General features: G+C 44.3%; 3 protein-coding genes across 12 annotated transcripts; 1 reads left to right on the forward strand and 2 right to left on the reverse strand.

Annotated features, from left to right (window-relative positions):
* Nucleotides 1–1,665: 1,665 nt before the first annotated feature.
* On the forward strand, nt 1,666–3,381 carry LOC123043762 (heavy metal-associated isoprenylated plant protein 35). The gene is made up of 3 exons (XM_044466323.1): nt 1,666–1,867; nt 1,988–2,063; nt 2,210–3,381. The coding sequence occupies exons 1-3, from the start codon at nt 1,832–1,834 to the stop codon at nt 3,124–3,126; spliced, it is 1,029 nt and encodes a 342-aa protein (XP_044322258.1). The 5' UTR covers nt 1,666–1,831; the 3' UTR covers nt 3,127–3,381.
* A 6,634-nt stretch (nt 3,382–10,015) lies between these two features.
* Nucleotides 10,016–17,750, reverse strand: LOC123043763 (probable indole-3-acetic acid-amido synthetase GH3.11). 9 transcript variants are annotated; one of them, XM_044466333.1, is made up of 7 exons: nt 14,706–17,750; nt 14,526–14,580; nt 14,073–14,343; nt 12,960–13,061; nt 11,841–12,655; nt 10,744–11,319; nt 10,016–10,406 (listed from the first exon to the last, which is right to left on the reverse strand). In XM_044466333.1, the coding sequence occupies exons 3-6, from the start codon at nt 14,306–14,308 to the stop codon at nt 10,754–10,756; spliced, it is 1,719 nt and encodes a 572-aa protein (XP_044322268.1). In that variant the 5' UTR covers nt 14,309–14,343; nt 14,526–14,580; nt 14,706–17,750; the 3' UTR covers nt 10,016–10,406; nt 10,744–10,753. The 9 variants fall into 9 exon arrangements, with proteins under 9 accessions (XP_044322268.1, XP_044322266.1, XP_044322267.1 ...); XM_044466331.1 differs by having other exon boundaries at nt 14,526–14,634; XM_044466328.1 differs by having other exon boundaries at nt 10,017–10,406; nt 14,073–15,557; nt 16,527–16,617; nt 17,117–17,750.
* Nucleotides 17,751–17,938: 188 nt separating this feature from the next.
* Nucleotides 17,939–20,393, reverse strand: LOC123043764 (40S ribosomal protein S21). 2 transcript variants are annotated; one of them, XM_044466334.1, is made up of 4 exons: nt 20,290–20,393; nt 19,284–19,363; nt 19,067–19,199; nt 17,939–18,275 (listed from the first exon to the last, which is right to left on the reverse strand). In XM_044466334.1, the coding sequence occupies exons 2-4, from the start codon at nt 19,331–19,333 to the stop codon at nt 18,213–18,215; spliced, it is 246 nt and encodes an 81-aa protein (XP_044322269.1). In that variant the 5' UTR covers nt 19,334–19,363; nt 20,290–20,393; the 3' UTR covers nt 17,939–18,212. The 2 variants fall into 2 exon arrangements, with proteins under 2 accessions (XP_044322269.1, XP_044322270.1); XM_044466335.1 differs by having other exon boundaries at nt 19,284–19,360; nt 20,290–20,364.
* Between the last annotated feature and the right edge of the window lie 2,528 nt (nt 20,394–22,921).

Genomic DNA, 22,921 nt, shown 5'->3' on the forward strand with positions numbered 1-22,921 from the left:
GTGGTGGTCTTGTCGGTGCTTCGCAAGCCGTCCCGGCAAGGGTGTTGCAGGGGCTTCGCAGGTCGCCCCGGCAAAGATCTCGCGGGGCTTCGCGAGCCGCCCCGGCAAGGATCCTTGCCGGGGGTCTAGCTTGCCTTCTGCTCTCTGTTTACTGGCTTGGATGCCGCCTTGGTCGTCTTGTATTTTGCTTTCAACTGCCCGTCAGGCTTTGCCATAGGTGCGGCTACGACTGCCCGTGCACAAGTAAGTGATACGAAAGGGCCCAGACTTATGTACACCGACACGCAGCGATGCCGACGGACGAGGCGGCCCACCTTGAAAGCTGGAAGGCGCACTGGCTCGCCCCGGAGGTGGCCGACGGCGAGCAACAGATGCATTGGGAGCAGCTGCTGCGCCGCGACACGGAGGCGCTGCAGCTTGAGGAGGAGGGGAGGAGGAGGAGCGCACTCGTCTAGCCGCAATGTCGGCGCCCCAGCAGACGACGGAGCAGGCCGTCATGGCAGCGTACCAAGTGGCGTTCGGGTGGGCTGGCCTTGCTCCTGTCTTCCTCGTCCTCACCGGCGCCGACCGCAACGTCAAGGGCAAGGGCAAGGCGGAGGACGTCTAGGGCAGCGTGCAGGCGGCAAACTTTTTTAATATTTTTATTAATATTTAATTAGGTTTAAGTGAATTTTGGCCGGCGGTTGATCGACCACTTTAATGTTTAATTATGTTTATTTTTGCGACATGTTTTCTTTTTCCATGTCGGCAGATGTGGGTCTGCCTTCCGTTGGACGGTCAAATCAATCCATATGAAAATACAGACGCACACGTCCGTCTGGCCGATCTAAACGAACGAATAGCGGACAACCCGCATGTTTCGTTTGGGTCGCCCCGTTCGAGTTGCTCTTACGAACATACGTGTGGTGCTATTTGATCTGCGGATAAGAACAAGAGCAAAGTAGCTCCTCCGGGAACCAGACGTCGTGTATCCGCGCGTAGACGATTGGACAACGAGAGCTAGCCCTACGTCGAGAAGGTGCACCTAACTAACCCTACTTGGAGAAGGCACATTGATGGAACGCCTACGTCAGATCAGGTTTCCGAAAGCCAGCAAGTAAGCTTACTCGTACGCCATGAATCAAGCAGCAGAAGCAGCAGCACTGAAAGGAACCCTAGTTATTACACTCAGCTGTACGTCCATGATGCTGCATTATGATTTGAATGCTGCCGCTGCTAAGTTGTTGCCGGCTAATCTAACGACCCGTCCACCTCTTTCTCACCAAACCCTGCAGCGGCAGCAGCCGGATTAGTTATGAGAGATGCGGACATGCATGGCGTCTGTATTCTTCTGAAGGCAAACGAGATCATATCATGTCGATGTGGCCTTGCACAATTCAAGATCCCTATCGAGATCACACACGCGATCTTCACAAGATATTTGGAGGCAGCCCGAGTGAAAATTCATCATAGATCCATCATGGACCGATCATGGATGGGTTGTCCAATGATGTGGAGGCGTTGTGCTTCTGATGTCACCGTCGCCGCCAGACGCCAGCTCGGGGCCGCGGTGGTGGTTCGGTTCGGCGTGGCACCGGTAGGCCGCGGGCCCGCGGGTCAGCGGCGGCGGGCTCGGCCCACTGAGCTCCTACGCTTGCTCGTTCACCGTTATAAAAGTCTAGCTGCCTAGTGGAGCAAAGGCCCCTTCTTTCTCCCTCGGTTGCCACTCGCTCCAGAAGCTGCTCCTGCCCGGGCCAGCCGCCGCCACTGAGAGTGAGCTCGGCTACCCCAGCTCTTCCACTCTCGAAGCTACCCTGCTCTCTGTAGCTTCGCTCCCTTTCTCCTTCTTTCGATGGCGTCAGGGGAAGCAGAGCCGCTGCAGTACACGGTGAGCCATTCCAAAAGAGCTTCACCGTCTTCTTCCTCCTCCTCCTCTTCTTCTTCTTCGTGTGGCGAGGCAGTTTTGCTGACATTGTGTTTGGGCTTCGCTGCTGGTGCTGGCTTGCAGACCACCGTGCTGCGGGTGTCCATCCACTGCGAGGGCTGCAAGAAGAAGGTCAAGAAGGTGCTCCACAGCATCGAAGGTACCAACTCATGAATCAGCTTCGGTTAATTGATTGAACTTTCATTCTCATGCAAGTTCATTCTTCTTGCGACGGCAATTAACTGGTGTGAATGAAATTCTTTCTGTTTCTTTGTTTGTGGTTTTGATTAATCGAATGTGCATCAGGTGTGTACAAGGTGACGATCGACGCGACGCAGCACAAGGTGACGGTCACCGGCAGCGTGGCCGCCGACGCACTCGTCAGACGGCTGCTCAAGTCCGGCAAGCACGCCGCGCTCTGGCCGATGCCGCCGGCGCCGCCCGCCACAGAGGCCAAGAAGCCCGAGGAGGCCCCGTCTGCCGGGAAGGGCGGGAAGGGCGCGGAGAAGGTGGACGCCAAGCCCAAAAAGGTGGCCGACGAGGCAGAGTCGGAGGGCTCGGAGAAGCCAGCCAAGGACGAAGGTTCAGAGAAGAAACCAGAGAAAGCAGCGGCGAAGAAACCCAAGGACGAGGCCAAGGAGGAGGGAGAGGTTCCTGAGAAGAAGGAGAAGGGCTCGCCGGAGCCGCCAGCCAAAGAAGCTGCGGTCGGCGACGAGGCCCCGGAAGCGGGCGGAGAGGAGACGGGGGGCAAGAAGGGGAAGAAGAAGAAGAACAAGCAGCAGAAGGAAGCCGGCGACGGGGACGCCGCTACGGAGAAGCCGCCGCCGCCGCCGCCGCAGCAGCAGCAGCAGCAGCAGCCAAAGACGAAGCAGCCACAGCCACAGCAGGCGATGCCGCCCGTGCCAGCGCCGGGGACGGGGCCAGAGCGCGCGCACGGCCACGGCGGCCCGTTCCCGTACTACGCGCCGCAACCGGTGATGAGCTACAACATGGCGCAGCCGAGCGCGAGCGTGTCGTACTACGCGCCCACGCCGGTGGCGTCCATGCAGCCAATGCCGCCTCCGCCGCCGTACGGCGGGTACTCGCCTTACCCGCCGATGATGATGCCGCCGCCGCCGCCGGAGTACATGTACGGCCCGCCAGGCATGCGGTCGTCCCCGCCGCAGGAACCGTACAACAGCATGTTCAACGAGGAGAACCCCAGTTCCTGTAGCGTCATGTGACGCCGCCGCCGCGCCGCCGCCGGCACGGGATCGAGTCTGTAGTTAAAAGTGGGGGTGGGGTGGGAGAGGAGGCTTCGTAATAGAAGCTTTGTCTAGGCTGAGTGGAGTACGTACCCTCTTAATTAGGTGGTCAAAGCTCTTATTGACCACACTTTTTTTCTCTTCAAATTTTCGACTTGATTAGCTTGTCATGTAGTGACATGAGTATTTTATTTCACTAATATGGTTATTTTTGCTACTAGCTTGTTTCAATAATTTCCAGTTTGGTAGTATCCATTTGAGAAGATGGTCTAGTCAGTCTCACATGAATTTGGTACTGAACTGATTCGAATCATGTCTACAAAAATAACCGCTGATGCAGAAAACTCCACAAGTTAGCAACAAATTTGTGTACAAATTCATTTTGAACTCGTCCCTACAAGATAACATATGCAAAACCCCACAAAACAGTATCAAATTTGTGTCGAAATTGGGCAGTTCTGCAGTATCTGAATTTGGTGGGTGTGCTGCTTACATTTTTTTTTAGAAGTTGATCTTGTGATTCTGGTGAAGACAGTGATGTCTAGTTCAAATGTGACACTCCTAGGTCAGTGAAGTGGGGTCCCTTCACTTAATTACTTTGGCAAAGAAGGGGCCTTTGGCCAGGCTAATTAAGCTGGCATGCATGTTGCCTCACAGGCTTTTTGTAATTTTCCTGCTATGATGATTGTCCTGGAAACTAAAGTATGGGTTTGATGGAGTTGTCACATGCAGTGTTGTACTACTAATGCAATGATGGTTCTTGCATTGCTTTGTGGTGGTACTCTACTCTCTTTTGATTGATTAGGGGAGTGCTCCGTAATGATGGAACGCTAGTGGTGGCAGTGGTCAAATCAGGAGGGACAAAGAGCTGTTTAAATTAGTGGTACTGCCTGCCAGTCCTCCCAATACCATTGTTAAATAGGGTAAACCACTGGCTTCAACTTGTGTATTTGTTAATCAGGTGCACTGTGTGCATCGCACCATATACGTGGAAATGTTAGAATACATATCGAGATAACTACCTATCTCTTTTCACATCCCAATCCCAATCCTGCATGACACTCGCCTTTTTGTTTTCAATGTTTTTTCATAAAATTTTGTGAAAGAATTAGAATTCATATGAAGTTTCCCTATGTGGAAAACAAAAATTATTTGTCTTTCTATGCTGCAATAAAGTAAAATACTATAGGATTCAATAGGCATGACATAATTCAATCATAGATTCAAACAACCGATAAACGAAAAATTCTAAACAATTAGGATCTGTCATTTTTTTATGAAAATACTTTGATATAAAGGTTCTCTTAGGTTACACATAACATATGCTTTGACAAGAACTTGTCAGTAACTGAGGTGTATAGGAAAGGGTTTGATCAAATGCATTTTAGGAGGACCCTTATGGGGGGATCATTAGAATTGTGGAATCACATTTAAGGATGTGTTTGTGCTGACATTAGTCTAAACAATGAAAAAGACACTATCAAGTGGACTTTGACAAAAAAATGGTAATATACTCTGTTAAATGCTACTACGGGAAATAGATTGAAAATGACATTCGATACCTACACAACTTTATGTGGAAAACAAAAATTCCATAGGATGTGAAGATTTGCATGTCGCTAGTTCTTAGAATCAATATCCTAACCATAGACAACTTGATTAGAAGAGGATGGATTGGCAGCAAGCAGGGCTTGCCCTTTCCGTGGTTCAGATGAATCTACTGATCATCTGTTCATGAAATGATCCTTGGCTTGGATGTTGTGAAATATTTTTAAAATGTGCTTTCAATTTGATTTACACTCCTGACAATATTGATGCTTTGCTCAATACTTGGTTAAATAATTTTAGAGCTGATCACAAACATCTGATGTGTACTGGAGTGCATATGGTCTTTTGGACCATTTGAAAATAAGAAATAGTACCATATTAGACAATGCAAAAATTACTGACCCTTCTGTCTCTATGAATATGATTGGTATATGGCTTAATGATTGGATTGTTTTGCAGGAAAAGCAGGAAAAAGAAGAAAAATAAAAAGGTGAAGTGGGTGGTAAAAATGCTCGAGCAGACATCAAGTGAAGTGTTTCGTGCAGTCTATGGATGGCGTTTTGGTGTGCTCACGATACAATGAAGATATGTGGAAGTGTAAAGATGATGAAGGAAGCTACTTTGCGAAAGTATCCTTCTAATCCCCAGCTTAAATGCTCCTGCTATGAACGGTAAAATTGAAAAAAAAATATGGAAAATATTCAAAAAGAAAAATCTGACTTTCTTGGGGCAAACTTTAAGAAATGATTGGATTGCATGCAAATTTTCATCACGAATCACATTGGAGCAAGTCGTGGCCAAAAAAACAGAATCAGAGCTCCAAAATGAGTTTGAAAAAAAAGGTGTCTCTTTGCCCGGTAGTGCACCGGCAGCGGCGGCGAGGGTAGGAGGCTCATACTCGATGCGCAACCCGAGCTGCCCTCGAGGATGCCGATCCCATTTTTATCCTTCGAAAAACATGTGAAAAGAACGTAGATAAAATCCAATACCTGCGGATGTACCAGCGCTGAAATTTAAGAGGGTTTGATCAGGCAGACCCCAGCGCGGTACGAAAGGGACATTGATTTTCAAACCGGGGGACGACACTGTTCCCGGGCTGTTGGCTGTAACTGCGACAGTACTGGGGACGGTACTAATTAGAGATGCAGTCGTGTACTGTTACTAGTTGGGAACAGCGGGTTCTTCATGTACGTCAGACAAAGCAGCACCGGCGTACAGTACGTGCGTACAACGTGCGCTCTTCAACGCGTACACGGCCCCGGCAAAGAGAGAAAAATGACATCCTTTTCTGAAGAATGTTGTGTGATACATTTTGTTTTCTGAACGTCTGCGCATCACTATAGACATGTTGCATGGAAAAAAGACGGACAGTCATCATATACGAAAGCTCTCTCTACACTATACGCCGCTTGACGTCGAAATCGAATGTTGTCATACCCGTGGACGTTGTACGAGCGACGCTGCGGCGGCGCAGGAGTCGATCCTAACGGGATCTAGCTGGTCGCGGTCGCGGGCAGCGCGGGTGCGCCGCTTGCACTGTGCAGGCGCGCAGCGCGTGGAGTCGACGAGTAAAACAATTGTGCCGCCGTCCGATGGATCCCCGGGGAGCCGGAGGATGGCATGGCTGGCTGCCCGGCCGCGGCTTTGACTGACTGACACGCGTCGGACGCCGCCGCGCCGTCTCGTGATCTCGTCGGCATGCGCCCCCGTGCACCTTCTCGGGGCGAGGCGGGGCGCCGCAGGCTCGCCCGATCCGTCCAAGCGGAACGACACGCGCGCGCGCGCCTGGGGCCGGGCGCCGTTCCGCACGCAGTTTGACCGCTCCGCTCGCGCAGCAGAATCTCGTATACTTCTACGTACTCGTACACGCCTCGCCGCGGCTCTGTCCCGAACCTGACGCGCGGGCGGGGCGGGGCGGGGCGGCCGAGAGGGCACAGCAGCGGGCGAGCGGGCCGGCCGGCCGGCGGCGAGAAACATCACGGAGGGGAATTGATGGCGTGCAGGTGGGCGTGTCAGAGCGCGCTCTGGCGCGCGCGCTGGTGGCAGAGCCTGCATCGATTGCGGCATGGGATTTGTTCTCTAGCGTGTGGCTCTTGCGGGAGGGCCTGTGCGTGCTCGACGGTACCACCACTCCTGCGAGCCCTGCAGCAGATGCAAACGTACTACGTATGCGTGATGAAACCATCCCATGCATGATGAGGATCTAGCTAGGTGCTACAGCGCCAGCGGCCGCCCGTGATCCATCCATCAAGAGGGACAAGCCTGGCAGGCGGCTTCAATGCCGATGGACGGCATGGCAGAGCGCGCGCAGAGGCTGGCGAAGGGCCGATGCGCGCATTGACGCCGCTCCCTTCTCTTCCGCGACTGTGTTCGTTCGTTCGTCTAAATCGTGTCTGAATTTTTATACGTACGTACTAGTGCATGAGTATGAATGATGATCGGCAAGAGGTCCTGCTGCGTGCCTGTCCATTTCTAGCTGCCTTAAGTCAAGTGTTCTTAAGGGGATTTTTCTTGCCTTAAGCCTGATGGAACCGAACCGAAATTCCCGGCCGTGCCCGGGACACGACAGTAAGCTTTCCTTGTACAGTGTTGCCAACAGCTTGATGATGACAAATTATGTTAGGTTTGACGATTTTTTTTTGAAACTATGATGATTTTTATAGCAAATTCGGAAACTATACACCCTAATGGAGAAAAATCAAAAGTATCACCCCGTTGGCCTCCTGTTGGCCGAAAAGGGATTTTTCGGCCTCCTGTTGGCTAAAGAGAGACTTTTCGGCCAACCGTTGGCCAAAAAGGACTTTTCGGCCAACAATTGGCCAAAGAGTCCCTCTTCAGCCAACAATTGCTCTACTTTTTTAAAAAATCATATCAAATAGGATTTTTAGTATTTTAATTTGAATCTTTTTGCATTAGATTAGAAATTTTATGAAGTTTCTGTAGATATCAAGTTTGACTAGATTTGAAAGTTTGAATTTGAATTTTCATGAATTTTCTCAAATCACTAGATTGCCTATAATTTGAGTTAGGAGTATTCTTTTTAGATGATTCTTTTTGCTACTGGTTCTTTGTGAATTTGTTTATCAGTAGTAATTAATTGGCGAATTTAATAATTATTTAAAATTAGGTTTTTATGAAAACAGTTCTGTTTTAGTGTTTTATAGGTTTTATGCTATTTCTTTTAATTTTAATTGCTTTTAATTTTTTCTTTAGTTTTTTTGACATATTCTTTTTGTTTCTGTTTAGTTATTAGTAGCTATTTTATTTGTAGTATTGTTTTTGTATTTTATTTCTTTTATCCTACTAGAAAACTTGTTTTGAGCTTCATAGGAGTTTATATTTAAAAGTGCCTTGTAAATCCTGTACAACCATTGCCGTTTTATACATGAAAAAAATACTTTCCCGCAATCTTTTTCTCTCCATTTTCTTTGCCGCCATTTACTTTTCCGCCATTCTCTCCCGCCATACTAAGGAGTGCTGCATCGACGGAGGATGACGATGATGCCTTCATGTGGAGTGTGAAACACTGTGTGAGAGAAGTCATAAGTGTGAAACACTCTCCGATGATGATGACGAAGCTACAAACACTTATGACTTCTCTCAGACAGTGTTTCACACTCCACCAGCAGCACCGATGCAGGAGACACGGACCGTGTCAGACGATGTTATCTACGATCGTGGACACCATGAGGCTCGTTTTATAAGTTGAGAAGTGAAGATGGCGAGAAAGAAGATGGCGGGAAAGAACATGGTGGGAGAGAATGGCGGGAAAGAAAATGGAGGGAGAGAATGGCGGGAAATAAAATGGCGGGAGAAAATGGAGGGAGAGAATGGCGTAAAAACCTAATTTTAAATAATCCTAAAATTCACCAATTAATTACTACTGATAAACAAAGTCACAAAGAACCAGTAGCAAAAAGAATCATCTAAAAAGAATACTCCTAGCTCAAATTATAGGCAATTTAGTGATTTGAGAAAATTCAAATTCAAACTTTTAAATCTAGTCAAACTTGATATCTACAGAAACTTCATAAAATTTCTAATCTGATGCAAAAAAAATCAAATTTAAATACTAAAAATCCTATTTAATATGAATTTTTTAAAAAGTAGAGCAACTGTTGGTTGAAGAGGGACTCTTTGGCCAACTGTTGGCCGAAAAGTACTTTTTGGCCAACGGTTGGCTGGAAAGTCCTTTTTGGCCAACGGTTGGCCGAAAAGTCTTTCTTCGGTCAACGAGAGGCCGAAAAGTCCCTTTTCGGCCAACAGGAGGCCGACGGGTGATACTTTTGATTTTTCTCCATTAGGATGTATAGTTTTCGAATTTGCTATAAAAATCATCATTGTTTAAAAAAAAAATCAGGTTTGACACGGCAGGGAAGATCCATCTTTTCTTGTTAGATTAGATCTGGGGCTGGTCGACCGACCGATCCGCGCTGACAAGACTTTGATGCATTGTACACTGTACAACGTTGTTGCTCCCTGAAGCAATTAATTGCAGCACTAGGTACTTACTGTACTAGTAATAGTGTGCATGTGGGTCGTGTGGTCTATAATCACAAGGCACGCAGATTAGATCGATTCCCTTCCCAAAAGACCTACGTCCTTCATCTCGGAATCATTCCTTCCACCTCTCCTGCCGGACGTGGATGCACAGCACAAAAGGATACGATATGCCCCCAAGTCGATCGTAGCCATGAGCATACGGTTTGACCAGTGAACATGCCTCCTTTACTTACTTCCTAGTAGTATCAAATGCTGCAAATAGGAATGCTACGGGTGCAGCAGGCCGGAACCCCGAGCCAGTGCATGCATGTGCAACCAAAGCAATTGACCCGTACTCAATTTTTTTGATGCCAAAGGTACTACAGTAAATAGCAGTACTACGCGGGGTGGCCAGCCCAAGCATAATGCAAATATGCAAATATGCAATGATCAGAACACGCATCAGCAAAGCAGGCAGCTGATGAGTGAGTGAGGAGAGATCTCATTCTCATTCTCACCTCGAGAGGTGATTGGCGAGATCTCAGCCTGAGACGTGATTGGCAAACGGCAATGACTTCATTACATCCAGGAAAAAGATGCCGTGCAGTGCAAAGCTGACATGGAGCTGAAAGCACAGCCTCGTCTCAATGAAGAAAGATTGACATGGAATGATGAAGGGCATGATTGCCGGGGTTGAAAGTTTGTGGCCTTGGACAAAGCGAAATATGATGTTGGGCAGCGGTTTGGGCCAGGAGGTGCCGAAACCGGACTGGTGGCCCAAAAGGAGCTTCCGCGCCGGGGAAGGCCGTTGGCCCAGTTGGCGTAACATGACCAAGGACGCAGGCCCAATCACTCAAGAAAAAAAAAATAGTACAAGTTTGTGCAGCGTCCTTGATCTATAATAGTATCACCATTCAGTTCGGAGCTCAGATGATGAGATGAACAATCATAATACATGAGTAGCAAAAAAATGGCAAATACTCCCTCCGTAAAGAAATATAAGAGCATATAGATCACTATTTTAGTAATCTAAACGCTCGTATATTTGTTTACAGAGGGAGTACTTCATTCTGCTTTAGGGCTTGGGTAATAACACAAGAAAGCGCTATAATTAGTACTGGTAGTTCTCCAAAATCAAAAACCCAAGCAGCAGAAATACTGTTATAGGGTTATCCAAGCAGCGGGCTGGTACGATCAGACCGGAGATATGCAGCTCTCCCAGGCCCTCCCTGCAAAGATACACGCAGCAAGTTCAGATTAGTCGGTGTGTGCAAAATGACCGAGCTGTTCGTTTCTCGCTGCCGATAACCATATAACAAGGGAGCTGCTTCAACTTTCAACACATAAATTCTATATTTGCGTGTGAGTTCTAGCCAAGGATTTCCTTTTTGTTTCTTTGCAATAGATCAGACTGTTCCAGGCAAGCTTTCCATGCCTCTTCAGTTAGAAGTTACTACGCAGTGCAAATTTAACTTGGGAACTTCAGAGCTACACAATGCATACGGTCTAGACATGCTCTTCCTTTTCAGTACCGATCAAGACACCATACTTGCTACTACTCATTACCTGAAAGCTTTTACATGGTCCACTCAGGATCCCGAGGGCTGAAGAAGGAAGCAGTGACCTTGGAGTTGAGCAGCTTCAGCGCGAGGCCGGACTCGATGCACCTCGGGGTCTTGTACTGGTTGATGGAGCTGCCCTGGCTGACCAGCAGATCCATCAGAGCATCAAACGCGCCGGCCTCGACCAGCCGTATCTCCAGCGGGCCTACCGACTTGTCGTGCGCCCTGCAGCGCCTGTAGATGTAGTCGAGCGACTCCTCCACGGAGATGCAGCAGCTCTCGAGGAGCTGAGGGTCGAGGGGCTGCACGCCTTCGCAGGTGGACTTGATCTCCCAGAAGAGCACATAGTGGCCAGGGACAGTGGAAGTGTCTGGGTAGCTGGTGTACTCCAGGAGGATGTGGTTTCTGTCCTCCAGGATCTTCTTGGCACGCGTGACGCTGTTGTGGAGATCCTCCTCGTTGGTCTTGTCGGTGTCGATGCTGAGGATCACGTTTCTCCGGCAGATGAATTTGAACTGCGGCGCACGGTTGTAGAAGCCTGTGACCTGAAGCACATCGCCAACCCTATACCTGTAAAGGCCTGGACCAAAAAATAGAAGAACTTCAGAGCTCTTGACACATGTGTACACGTAGTCTTATTTCATATCCCTTGCTAGCAGGCTGTCGCTAAAATTTATCGTCCTGGAGTCTTATTTCATATCCCTTGCTAGCAGGCTGTCGCTAAAATTTATCGTCCTGGAGTCTTATTTCATATCCCTTGCTAGCAGGCTGTCACTAAAATTTATCGTCCTGGCATCCATCATTTACTTGAAATTCTCTATTTTCTGATGTACAACGGCGGAAGAGCTGCCAGTTTCCGAATTCCGATTCGTTCCCATTGCAGCTAACAAGGATTTTTAAGCCAAAGTAAATGAACTTCAATAGGTATTATGTTTAAAAAAATGAGGTTTTGACTGTACAGTGGTCAAATATCAAACTATACATACCTAAATTATGTTCAAATATATTCTGGAGCAAGAGTTGATGTTGGTTCTCAACCTACTACTTACAGGAGTTTAGATAGTTCTGTTATGATTAGATATTTACAGGAGGCCTACTTACCAGAAAATGTGGTGACCACAAGCTCATAGTAGCATCCGACCTTGACATCCACCAGGCTGACAAGCTTGTCATTCCCCACCACCTCCTCATCATCCGTCACTCTGAGGCCATCCTCCAAAGGAATGAACTCAAAGTAGGCCATGTTCGGGAGGATGGTGTAAGACACGTCGGTTGGTTTGCACAGTGGCCTCAGATTGACACCAAAATAGCTCTCCGACGAGGCGTACATAGTGCATACCAAGGGAATCCTACCACCACTATAGAACTCCAGCATGGGGATGTATTGTGCCATTGTGCCTGTAAGAACAGCTTCGATGTACTTGACGTTAGGCCATAGCCTGCCTAGAATCCCCTTCCATGGCCCACAGCCACAGATTTCCTCAAGCTCATCAGCGAGCTCCGGGTTGGGCAATGCGAGAAAGCCCTCCATGGCCAACCGGCACTCGGTGTTGGTGACATTGGGATTGAGTTTACCAATACGTATGTCATTGACAAGGTCACACCAGTGCTGCTCAAGAAAGCTGATAGACCGAAGGAACGCCGAGGCAAAGACTGCCCCAAGACGGAGGACATGCTGGCGTTCAACCAGGCCGCAGAGCAGCTGGCAGTACATGCTCTGCTGGCTGTCAGGGCAAAGGATGACCTCATCAGGACTGGTGTAGTTGTTGTACAAGTCATGTTTGCGGTGCAGGAAGTGAGGGCTCTTGTAATAGCTAGTGAGGACTGATCGAACTGGAATGCCAGAATTCGTCAGTGTTTCCGCTTTCACAAAGAGAAGATACATGGCCTTCCCCTCACCAAGGCCTGATACATACCTGCAGATTGAGCCAAGGAGTGAATTGTTGCTCGCAAGGTAAAATTTGACAGCAGAACACACATGTGTAATGGCTCTGTTTATTACAGATGAATACAGCCAGGAATACGAGCACTAAAACTAATTCAAGATATATAGAGGTGAGCCAGTTATGTTCACAAAGTTTTTACAAGGTTATGCCAAAATTCAGGTAACATACTAAGTCAAGCAGTTGACCACAAGAATTTCAGAAATGACAAAACAGCCCGCAATTAACAGTTAATATGCTATGATCCGCAAACGTTGGATAAGAAACAGAGGCTTACTTGTTCATTATCGGCATTAGCAGACTATAAAGGTAGGTTCGACGGTCAAGATCCTCGGAGATGGCTGGCATCAATCTTGGCTCACCCCGAGAAGTTCCAGAGCTATAAATTGATAATGATTAAAAATTGAAGGCATGATCATCATACAGATAGTATAACGTCAAATGATATAATCTACTATTGTATCAGGTATGCAGTTCAAAGAAGTTACAGGAAACATAATTTCATAAACTCCAGCTATCAGGGTAAATGACAATGGCATAACCGAGGAAATAGCGAATCATTAGCATCAAGTACAATAGTCATTCAGCCTGTCCAGAGAGAATAATTCAAACTAGCTGACTTCTAATGGGAGAAGACTAACTATCTGAGTCGTGAGGTCTCATCCACATATAGATAGCCACCATAACAAAATATGGCAAGTTTCTTTCACCACAGAACCATATTCAAATACAAATAACTGGGCTTTCAGATGCGAGAACCACAAAGCAAAATCACCAGTGCTCAGCATCTAACAGCAAGCCATGCTTGATGAATCAGTTCAGTCTCACAGATATAGTCATGTCAAAGAATCGACAATGTATTTAATAATCCGAGGCATAATATCTTGCAATAAATGTTATATATAGGATTTTGTATATTTTTAGAGACGGCTTCAAAAACACATAACATGGCTAAACACGTCGTCTTAGTTAACTTTTTAAAAACAGAGCAGTACCATGAACTTTGCGGGGCTGTCAAATTTTTAACCAAGTGAGGAATGGCACAATCTTATGTTCTCATTTGTTTACACATCACTCCACATGAGTGCCCAAGAATTACAGATTACAACAGCATGCCTGTGACGTTTTATCTTGCTGGCGTGCCAAGTTAGCTCAGTTTGGCACTTCGAGCCTGGTACATGCTAAAAAAGCAACCAATTTACCAGACTAAGAAGCAGCAATAATATTTATATTCTCCTATTAGTCCCATAATAACATAAGACACTTATGTCAAGTCCAAGAAGAAGCAGGGAATGATAAATTTCCAACAAAAATATATGCTGGTTCTTTCTATCTATAACATATATATGCAGAAAACTAGCTTATGAGAGCAACAGAACCAGAGGCTCACCTTCTCAGCAGTTCTACGATTCGGTCTCCAGATATAATGGAAGAATCCTCGCCAGTTGAGATCCTTGTGATGTACGGCTGGACCACATCATATGTCACTACTGGGACGTTTCTCTTGAAGGTGGATGTGTTTGTGGATCTATTCATGAATTTGCTCAAGTACTCACTAGCCTGGTTCCTCTCAAGGATTTTTGTCAGTATAAGCTGTTGGGCTTCCTTGGCATTCACTGTCAGCATCTCGAGCTCTTGAAGAGCGTCGTTTTGCTTGCAGCCTAACTCATTATTGTCCATGATACAAGCAAAAGAAGGATCAGAAATGGGCTTTAACTTGAAGAGGAGGGGAGGGCTCAAAGTAATATCTTCTGGAGCTTGTTTGCCCCTTATATAATGCGATGTGCATGATCATGAGAAGCATATCTGCTTAATATTTCCACTTTACAAGAGAGATTCTTACCCAATTAGAAAGTGCAGCCCATCTGCCCGTGTAAGATGATCCACTTACTATCTTTCTGGACATGACAGTATGTTTCAATATTTCTGGAACCCGCACTATTATTGTTCTACTGAAAAATGTAACACAAAACAATGAAATGCTGAAATTTTATCAAGTTGTGTGCACTCCAATATCCATTACCTCATTTTGTCTTGTGTCATGAAACTCCACACGTTTATCATTATGCACCTTTTAAGAATTACATCTCATTTTTCCTTGACAAAACCATGTAAAGATATGTCAGCCTTGAAATACATCTACAGAGCGATTAGAACATGTGTGACACATAGAGATTCAAAAAAAAAAGTAGTATGCTTAATTAACCAGTATACATGATCGCATGGTTGCAAATATTAAAAAATGTAGCCCAAAAAGGCTAGAAACAAGTTGAAGATACCAGAAAGTGATAAGAACATGTGTGACACATAGAGATTCGAAAAAAAAAACAGTAGTATGCTTAATTAACAGGTATAAATGATAGCATGGTTGCAAATATTATAAAATCTAGGCCAAAAAGGCTAGAAACAAGATGAAGATCCTAGCAATGGTGCAAAAAACGTGCCCTCATATGGTCCATCTTTTTGTATGAAGTATGATCTGATACAAATTGAGAGGAGACCATATCTTAATTGTATAGGTGAGTTGTGACCATGAGGGAGCCTTGGCGCAGTGGTAAAGCTGCTGCCTTGTGACCATGAGGTCATGGGTTCAAGTCCTGGAAACAGCCTCTTACAGAAATGTAGGGAAAGGCTGCGTACTATAGACCCAAAGTGGTCGGACCCTTCCCTGGATCCTCATTTGTAGACATTCCACATAAATGCAAAGCTCTAACCTGTATATAGCTGGCTGTTTAACGATTAACACCGTCTGAGGGACAGGATAACCTGGTAGGAGTAGCACTGGATTGACTGACCCTGCCACTCTTACATACTCTTCCCGAGTAGACAGTAGAGGCCCTCTGCTTGTGCATAATACTGCAACTTGTTACCAGATCTATGCAAGGGTGGTGCAAAATATTAAGGTTCTCATAATCGTGAGCAGAAAAAGAAAAAAGAAAGCATTAAAAACAAACTTGATGCTTCCCCATGGGCCTGAGCATCATCGCAAAATATCTGTGGACCTTTTCAGGTGCACATGGAAAGACAAGGATAATCGGTTAACCAAGCTGAAGTTACCAATAATGCTCCTAAGAATACATATCATGTACAGCCATCATATAGGATCACACGCAACCAGGGGCAACCAAGCATCACAGTAAAGTGAGCAGCATCGAAGATAAGAGTGCATTTTATCCACTTCTAAATTATACTGGAGAAGTTGTATCAACATAGGAATGCTTCATCTAAAATACAAAACACTATGAGGTCGAACTACATGCTTAACTTTGTTTTGTAAATTATAGCACCATGAGTACTTGCAGGGGATCAAAACTAACTAGGTCCCAAGCTTGATTTAGGCCAATATAACTTTTGGCCATAATCAAATACCAAATGCAATGCTATATGCATGCCAACTAGAAGCATCCAAGGATTAGTTGACAATAACAGGCCAGATTGTTCTGAAAGATAAAGAAAGGTTACTGCTGATGTTGAATTGATGGATAATTCCCTTGTCAACTGGAGACCAAATTCCGCCCTACGGAAGCAAGAAATCCGTACCATACGTTAGCCTATTCCGAAAGGTGACATAGACGGAATAAGCGCGTACACAACAATTTGCAGGCATGGTGGCTGTTTGTGATATTCTCTAGTCAACTCAGGATAAAGGGTGTGCTATCACAGCTTGCGGATGCTCGCCGCATATGGTGCACTGCCTATGGTGGTTTCTTGCTCCTCATCCATTAACTATGTACGGAAAAGGGGAAACATTGCACAGATTCTTTGCTAAAGTCGCAATGCTAAATAAAAGAAGTTAAGCTGTACAATCTCTTGTAACCTTGTCCTTGCCGTATAACCTCCCTACCTTCCCTGATCCTCGTCCCCGTGAGAGATCACCTCACCTTCTCACTTTGCGAAAGAAAACTGACACAGGTGTCCTCTTGGAAGCGGCCAACCTGCAATAAATGAACTTGTACTCAACAGATGTAAACCTTACATGATTTTGGGGTTTTGTCATTCTATCGAACACTTGGTGGGCACGGCATTAAAGAAGAAGAAAGCAATCTTCATCCCAAAAGCAAAAAGGAGTAAATCTTTGCGTATATATGTTCTCCGGAATAAATCGCTCGAGTCAACATCATCCTAAAGCCAATCATTTACATGCAAAATATCTACGTCTAATCTCCATGCCTCCAAAAGTTTTTCAACAAAAACAGCGCAGCTAAATCAACTTAGAGAAACAGCGACAGGAGGCACCCGGTGTTTACAAATCAATCAGAGTTGTAATACTATGAGAAAAATATAAAATACTTTCAAGATTAGATCGGTCATGGATGCCACATTGCCACCATGAGAAACAAGGGAGGGAGACAAGAGAAGAGGGCACTTTCATGATGAAGGTGTGGGCATGCTTGGGGCGGATGCACTGTGCTTTTGAGAAATATACATGCTCACCTTTTGTGTCCTTCTTTCCGTCAAGACAACAGTAGGGGGCTGGACTGTCTCATGCTTGCTCTCTGCCCACTACCTGACCTAGACCAGTAGCTTCCCTTTGGACTTTGGAGGATGATGGTGGATTGGTGCTTGGTGGGGGACATCAAGGAAGGAACTATCCACTGTAAGTAGGAGAGCACCTACAGCTGCAACCTGGATTTTTGTGTGCGCGCCAATGGCTGGATCTTTCTTCAACAGCCCAACACACTTTTGTAACAAAAGGTAGGAGTGAGACTCTCTGCTTTGGGTGGATGGTGCTCACAACCCTGTGGTGCACAGAGTACTCAGTGTCTCCTACAGTTATAGCAGCTTGCTTGGCTGCTGATACTAGGCAATTTTATCTACCAAGGGCTCGTGATGTTCTAACGGTTTATTTCGAGTTTTAAATGCAGTGTGTTGTTTCCTGTGAGCCTTCTGTTTCTCAGATAGCACATCAAACATCTGCAACAGGAACTCCCTATCAAGAATCAACCATGGCAAGTTGCTTTTACACATTTGTGTAAGATCCTAGAAATAGGTAAAATTCATATGATTTTGCCATACAAATATGTGGAATTATTCATGTTTGGAATAAGCCACTGGTTGCTGGCTAATGATGATTAAAGTTAGATACACGAATCTTGCCCAATTTCTATGAATCTCCCCCATGTTTTTTCATGATGGTTTAGTTTGTAAAGAGACTTCTAGAGCTGATGCCAAATAGAATCCAACACATTTAACGGCAAACAGCCCCTTCTCCAACTTATGGGAGAAAGCAAGCACAATAATCCAAGACAGGTCATAAGAGCAGCGACAAAAATGCATTTCAGAATTCAGGTACATTGCCAGGAAGCATATTACACCAAGTTTAGTGTTTCGTCTGAGAAACATAGACCATTCATGGACAAAGATATAATGATTCTTCAAGCAAGGTTTCCATAAGCACTGCATGCAGTCCACGGTTTTATCATAGACCATTCATAGGCAAAGCATAAACACCCATAACAGATTCCTCAAAAAAGGTTTTAAGCGGTTTTATAAATATTTATCCTAGCAAAATCTTCCTCGCAGAACTCATCTACTGCTTGATCTCAGCCCTCTTCTGCTGCCAGAGCCTGTCCAAAGAACCATCGGCATCACCCTGCAAGGCAGATGGTGTAAGAACCAATGACAGAGTTGCAGCAACAATCATGTACGAATTAAGATCTCACCACCACTTAATCAGATCAGTCATTATCGTCGTACAGAGTAGCCGCAAGATACGGTAATAACCGATGCAAACAGAAAACTAATCTACAAGGATAGTAATACACCCTACGACCAGTCAAAATAGAAAACGTTTCAGCAGTCAAGTTACCAATACCCATGCGCAGCTGACCAAGTATATCTGTATATGTAATTCAGATGTTTAATACGGTTCATCTAAACATCATAATTTTCAAATGCTTGATTTTATTTTTGGCATTTTAGTTCTGGAGAATCTCAAACTGTGTCACATATGTAACAAATGTATAGCTGCAGATAAAAGAAGTTTGAAGCGAATTAGTGAATGAACCTTCAATTTGAGTGGGCACACAGTTTCATGCTACTGATCTAATAACAAAACGATCTTCAATAACTATTAATACTAATTTACTGGAATCATGGAATGTTTTGCTGAGAAGAAAAATTACCGCTGAAATTCAAGGACTTAATGTGTGCAGAATAGAGAATACTACAGAGTTACTGGTTTGACCAACGCAAAGGATATCTTAAGAAACTACTGGCAGCATGTCAATGTCATGATAAATATTATCCCAATCAGCTAGACAGACAAAAAAAGAGAAAACAACCCATTTCGTGAGAACAATCAGAACATGGAGAATCTGGATCACTCACACTGTGTGCTTTAAGACAAATAAACGGAGTCAGGATATAGCAAGGGTAAAACACCTGGGCACGGACGAATCCAGAGAGGGCAAACGTGGTGAAACTGCCATTATACAGTCCATTCGCATCCACATGCCCGATGTTGATCTGGACAGAGGCGTGGTCCTTGGCAGTTATGATCCTGTTCGTGGCAGAGCTGCAGGAACCAATACAAAGCAAGAATGAGCAAAGTTGCAATGCCACAGTACTGTAACCAAGACAACAGTACATCAATACGTACCACTTCCTTGGGACATAGAGGTCCACCATATCACCCACCTCGTTCTGCATAATGGGGACTGGAGGGATACTGGGACGCTGCTGCAGGTCATCGAAGAAAGACATTCATATTTAGAAGCGAGACTAGTTGCAAAGGACACTATGGTATAAAGATAATATATATAACTATAAAAACTAGTTCCATATATCAAACCCAGATACAAGGATGACTCTGAACTCTCCTGTGGTTTATTCCAAATAGTACAGCTGTTGTCAACAGTATGCAACTGCGCAACATAGCTTCAGAAACCAGACCCCTAGCAGCCGAACAGGAAAGTGGTCCAATTCCCATTCAAGAATGTTTTACCAAAAGGATAAAATATGTTTTATCAGTCATGTTGATCAGTACCCCGACCGTGCTCCAGGCAAGCATAGTTTTTGAATGAAAACCAGGCAAGCATAGTAGGAGCCATTGATCCAAAATAACAGGATTTGGGCGTCTTTGTTGCCAAGGCATGATCACTTTTACATGAATGATAAAAGATGGATTGGATATTTAGCCAAATACACACACTGTAGAGAAATATAAGATCATTTAGATCACTAAAGTGCAGTGCTTTAGAAAGCAGAACACCCACCTGAACCCATCCAAGAAACTCGACCAAACATCCAACCAGCCTATAATCCCCTAGGATCTAGACTGTCAGTGAAATCAATCGCAACAAACAGCTACCACTGGCACCAAACAATCGGAAATTGCCTCATTACTAAAAATGCCTAAAACTTACAGACATAAACCCTATCCCTTCTCTCTGGCATCCTCTGGGCATCGAACGGTAGTGCAATCGCAGCAGCCGAACCATACAGATCACGCGTAGACAATTCTAGCGGATGCTAATCGTATAAATGCAGGACACAAATCATCCCCAAATTCAGGTCCGGCGATAACTCGACGGCAAATTAAGATGGGGCGAGATTGTCGAGCGCGAACAGTGCATGGATCTGGGGAGGATGGAGTCGCGACGTACCTCGGCGGAGGGAGGAGACGGACGGGTGCGGCGGCGGCGGCGGCGGCGCGGTGATGGGCTGCGGAGAGGGATCAAGCGGTGGCCCGATTTGGATTTATAGCAGGCATGAGCCCTAGGATTTATTTTTTCCACGGGCCGTTACTCGGAAATTTGGGCCCAAGCCCAATTGGCCTTCGTCATCGGGCCTTTTGTCGGTCCACGGACGCACGGGGTGACGGATGGAACACGGGTGATTTTTTTCGTGATTCTTGCAAATATACTTGTATTGACAGTTTTTATTCTTCAGTTTACTTTTTGGTCTTTCCGGTTTTCTCATGTAGCTGTGCTTCACGTATGTACTCCTACGTATGCAGTGCGAGTGCATAGTTGTGCTTCACCACAAAGCACATATACGCTCCATAGTTAAGATGTGCCCTGTCCGTAGGACATGTTACGATGTGCTGGGAGCTTAAACAGTGCGGGAGTATACTATTTCGTTTTCGGAGTACAAGTATTTTATCGCGTGAAGTACGCGTATATTATTTTGGAGAGTACAAGTTAATCTCGATGACAATACAAGTTGCACCCGAAATATTTTCGTAAAAACCGACGAACAATTAATCTAGTTTTGAAGCTCTCGGTGTGAAAAACACAACAGTAAAAACAGTTCATAATTTAGACCCTTGGTTCAAAAGATATTCCATTTAAAAAAATTCAGATCCAACGGAAAAGCAAGTACGTCACCCATAAAAAAAGAAAAAGAAAAGCAACTACATGCAATCCTGCTATGTGCTCCCATGGGAAAGAACCCCCCCCCCCCCTAGTTGTGACAAGTGTTAACAAATGATTTCAAGACGCATTTTTTTGGCGTTGGGAGCATATGCTCACTAATGAACAGTAAAATAAAAATAAAATTTAAAAATTCTGTTTTTTTTGTAGATGTTCATATTAGTGTAGCAACTGTGCTTGCCAATTTCATGTCATACGGGATATCATTGCTTCATCGGTGAAAAGCAAAATTAATTGTAACATTTGGAGGTAACGTTTGACTTTTTTTATTCATAGGTCAAAATCCTTAAGTTTTTCCCCTGAAAATTTGCATGTACCATTTAGGTATGACAATGAACACATCTATTTTTTCAAAAAAAAAATAACATTTGTAAAACCATTTTTGGCACGCATGAGCATGTGCTCCTAAAGCCAAAATGAAATTCCGATGATTTCGTTCACATTTTTCTGAAAACATGAAAACTTCCATTTTACGAGAGTTTCTTCAAGGCACACCTACTACGGTCGTGTTTGTTTGAGTTTCAGTGATCAGAATCAGCTTTGCCAGTGAGCTGCATCTGAAATATGAAACAATAGGTATTTTGTTTGAGATTCGGGCACCAGATTCAGCTTTGTCAGTGAAGCCAAATCTAGAAGTTGAAACAAACAAGATTGCTAGAGCTAAATATGGATTCGGCCTATTTTTTTAATACAAATGCTTGAAACACCTCAAAGTGTACCCCAATGAAATTTGATTCGCAGAGAATCAGCTTTGCTAGTGAAAGCGAATCTACATGTGATTTGAATCCAATCAAAGTTGAAACAAACAAGGCCGCAAAATAAGCTTTGTCAATGAAGTGAATCCACAGGTGATCTGAATTCAATCAAAATTGAAACAAACATGGCCTATATCACACTTATAGTTGTGCACATCATCCACAATGAATCATAGGAACGTCTACTGGGATAAACAACAATATGACTTTTTGGATTTTCTTTCAATTATTAGTTCTCTGGTCCCCCTTTTTAGTGCTACCTTTCTCTCTATTCTTAGATTTTCTTAATTTGTTTACATGTTTTCTAGTCTTTACCTTTTAATGTCCTTTTCCTTTTCTTTTTGTTTATTTCATTTTTTTTCTTTGAACAATACATGGACATTTTTTAAGTGGGCAAGCACTTTTAAAAATTATATGTGTATTTATATTAAAAAGCGTGAAAACTTAAAAAAATACATGAACATTTTTTCAAATGCATGGACAGTTACTTATGTATGTACACATTTTTAGTATGCATGATAAATAATGGGTAGTAAACATTAAATAATTTTGTTATGGTGCGAGCATTTTTTGAGTACACAATGAATATTTACTAAATATATTATTTCCAATTTTAAATATGCAACGAATGTTAATATATGATTAACTGTTCTGGGAAACACAACAAACAACTCTTAATTCATGATTAACATCTTTTGAGAAAAGGATGAATCTTTTTTAAAAACATGCAAACCAAGTTTTTAATGCAATGACTATATTTAGTACACGATGAACCATTTGATACCTAATGAACCTTTTTGAGAAACATGATGAACAATTTTTAATATGCGACGAATATTAGTACATGATGGACCTTTTTTTTAAATGTGGTGAATTATTTAATACACGATGAACCCTTTAAAGACAATGGACAACTTTTAGTATTCAATGGACATTTTTTTAAGTACACAATGAACATTTAAACATATTTTATGTACGTGGAGCAATGTTTAATACATGATTTACAACTTTCAATTCATGACGAACAATTTTTAATACATGATGAACCTTTTAAAAGATATACGGGGAACATTTCTTAATCCATATTTACAACTTTCAATTTGTGATGA

This window comes from Triticum aestivum, chromosome 2B, assembly GCF_018294505.1.
Source record: "Triticum aestivum cultivar Chinese Spring chromosome 2B, IWGSC CS RefSeq v2.1, whole genome shotgun sequence".
NCBI lineage: Eukaryota > Viridiplantae > Streptophyta > Magnoliopsida > Poales > Poaceae > Triticum > Triticum aestivum.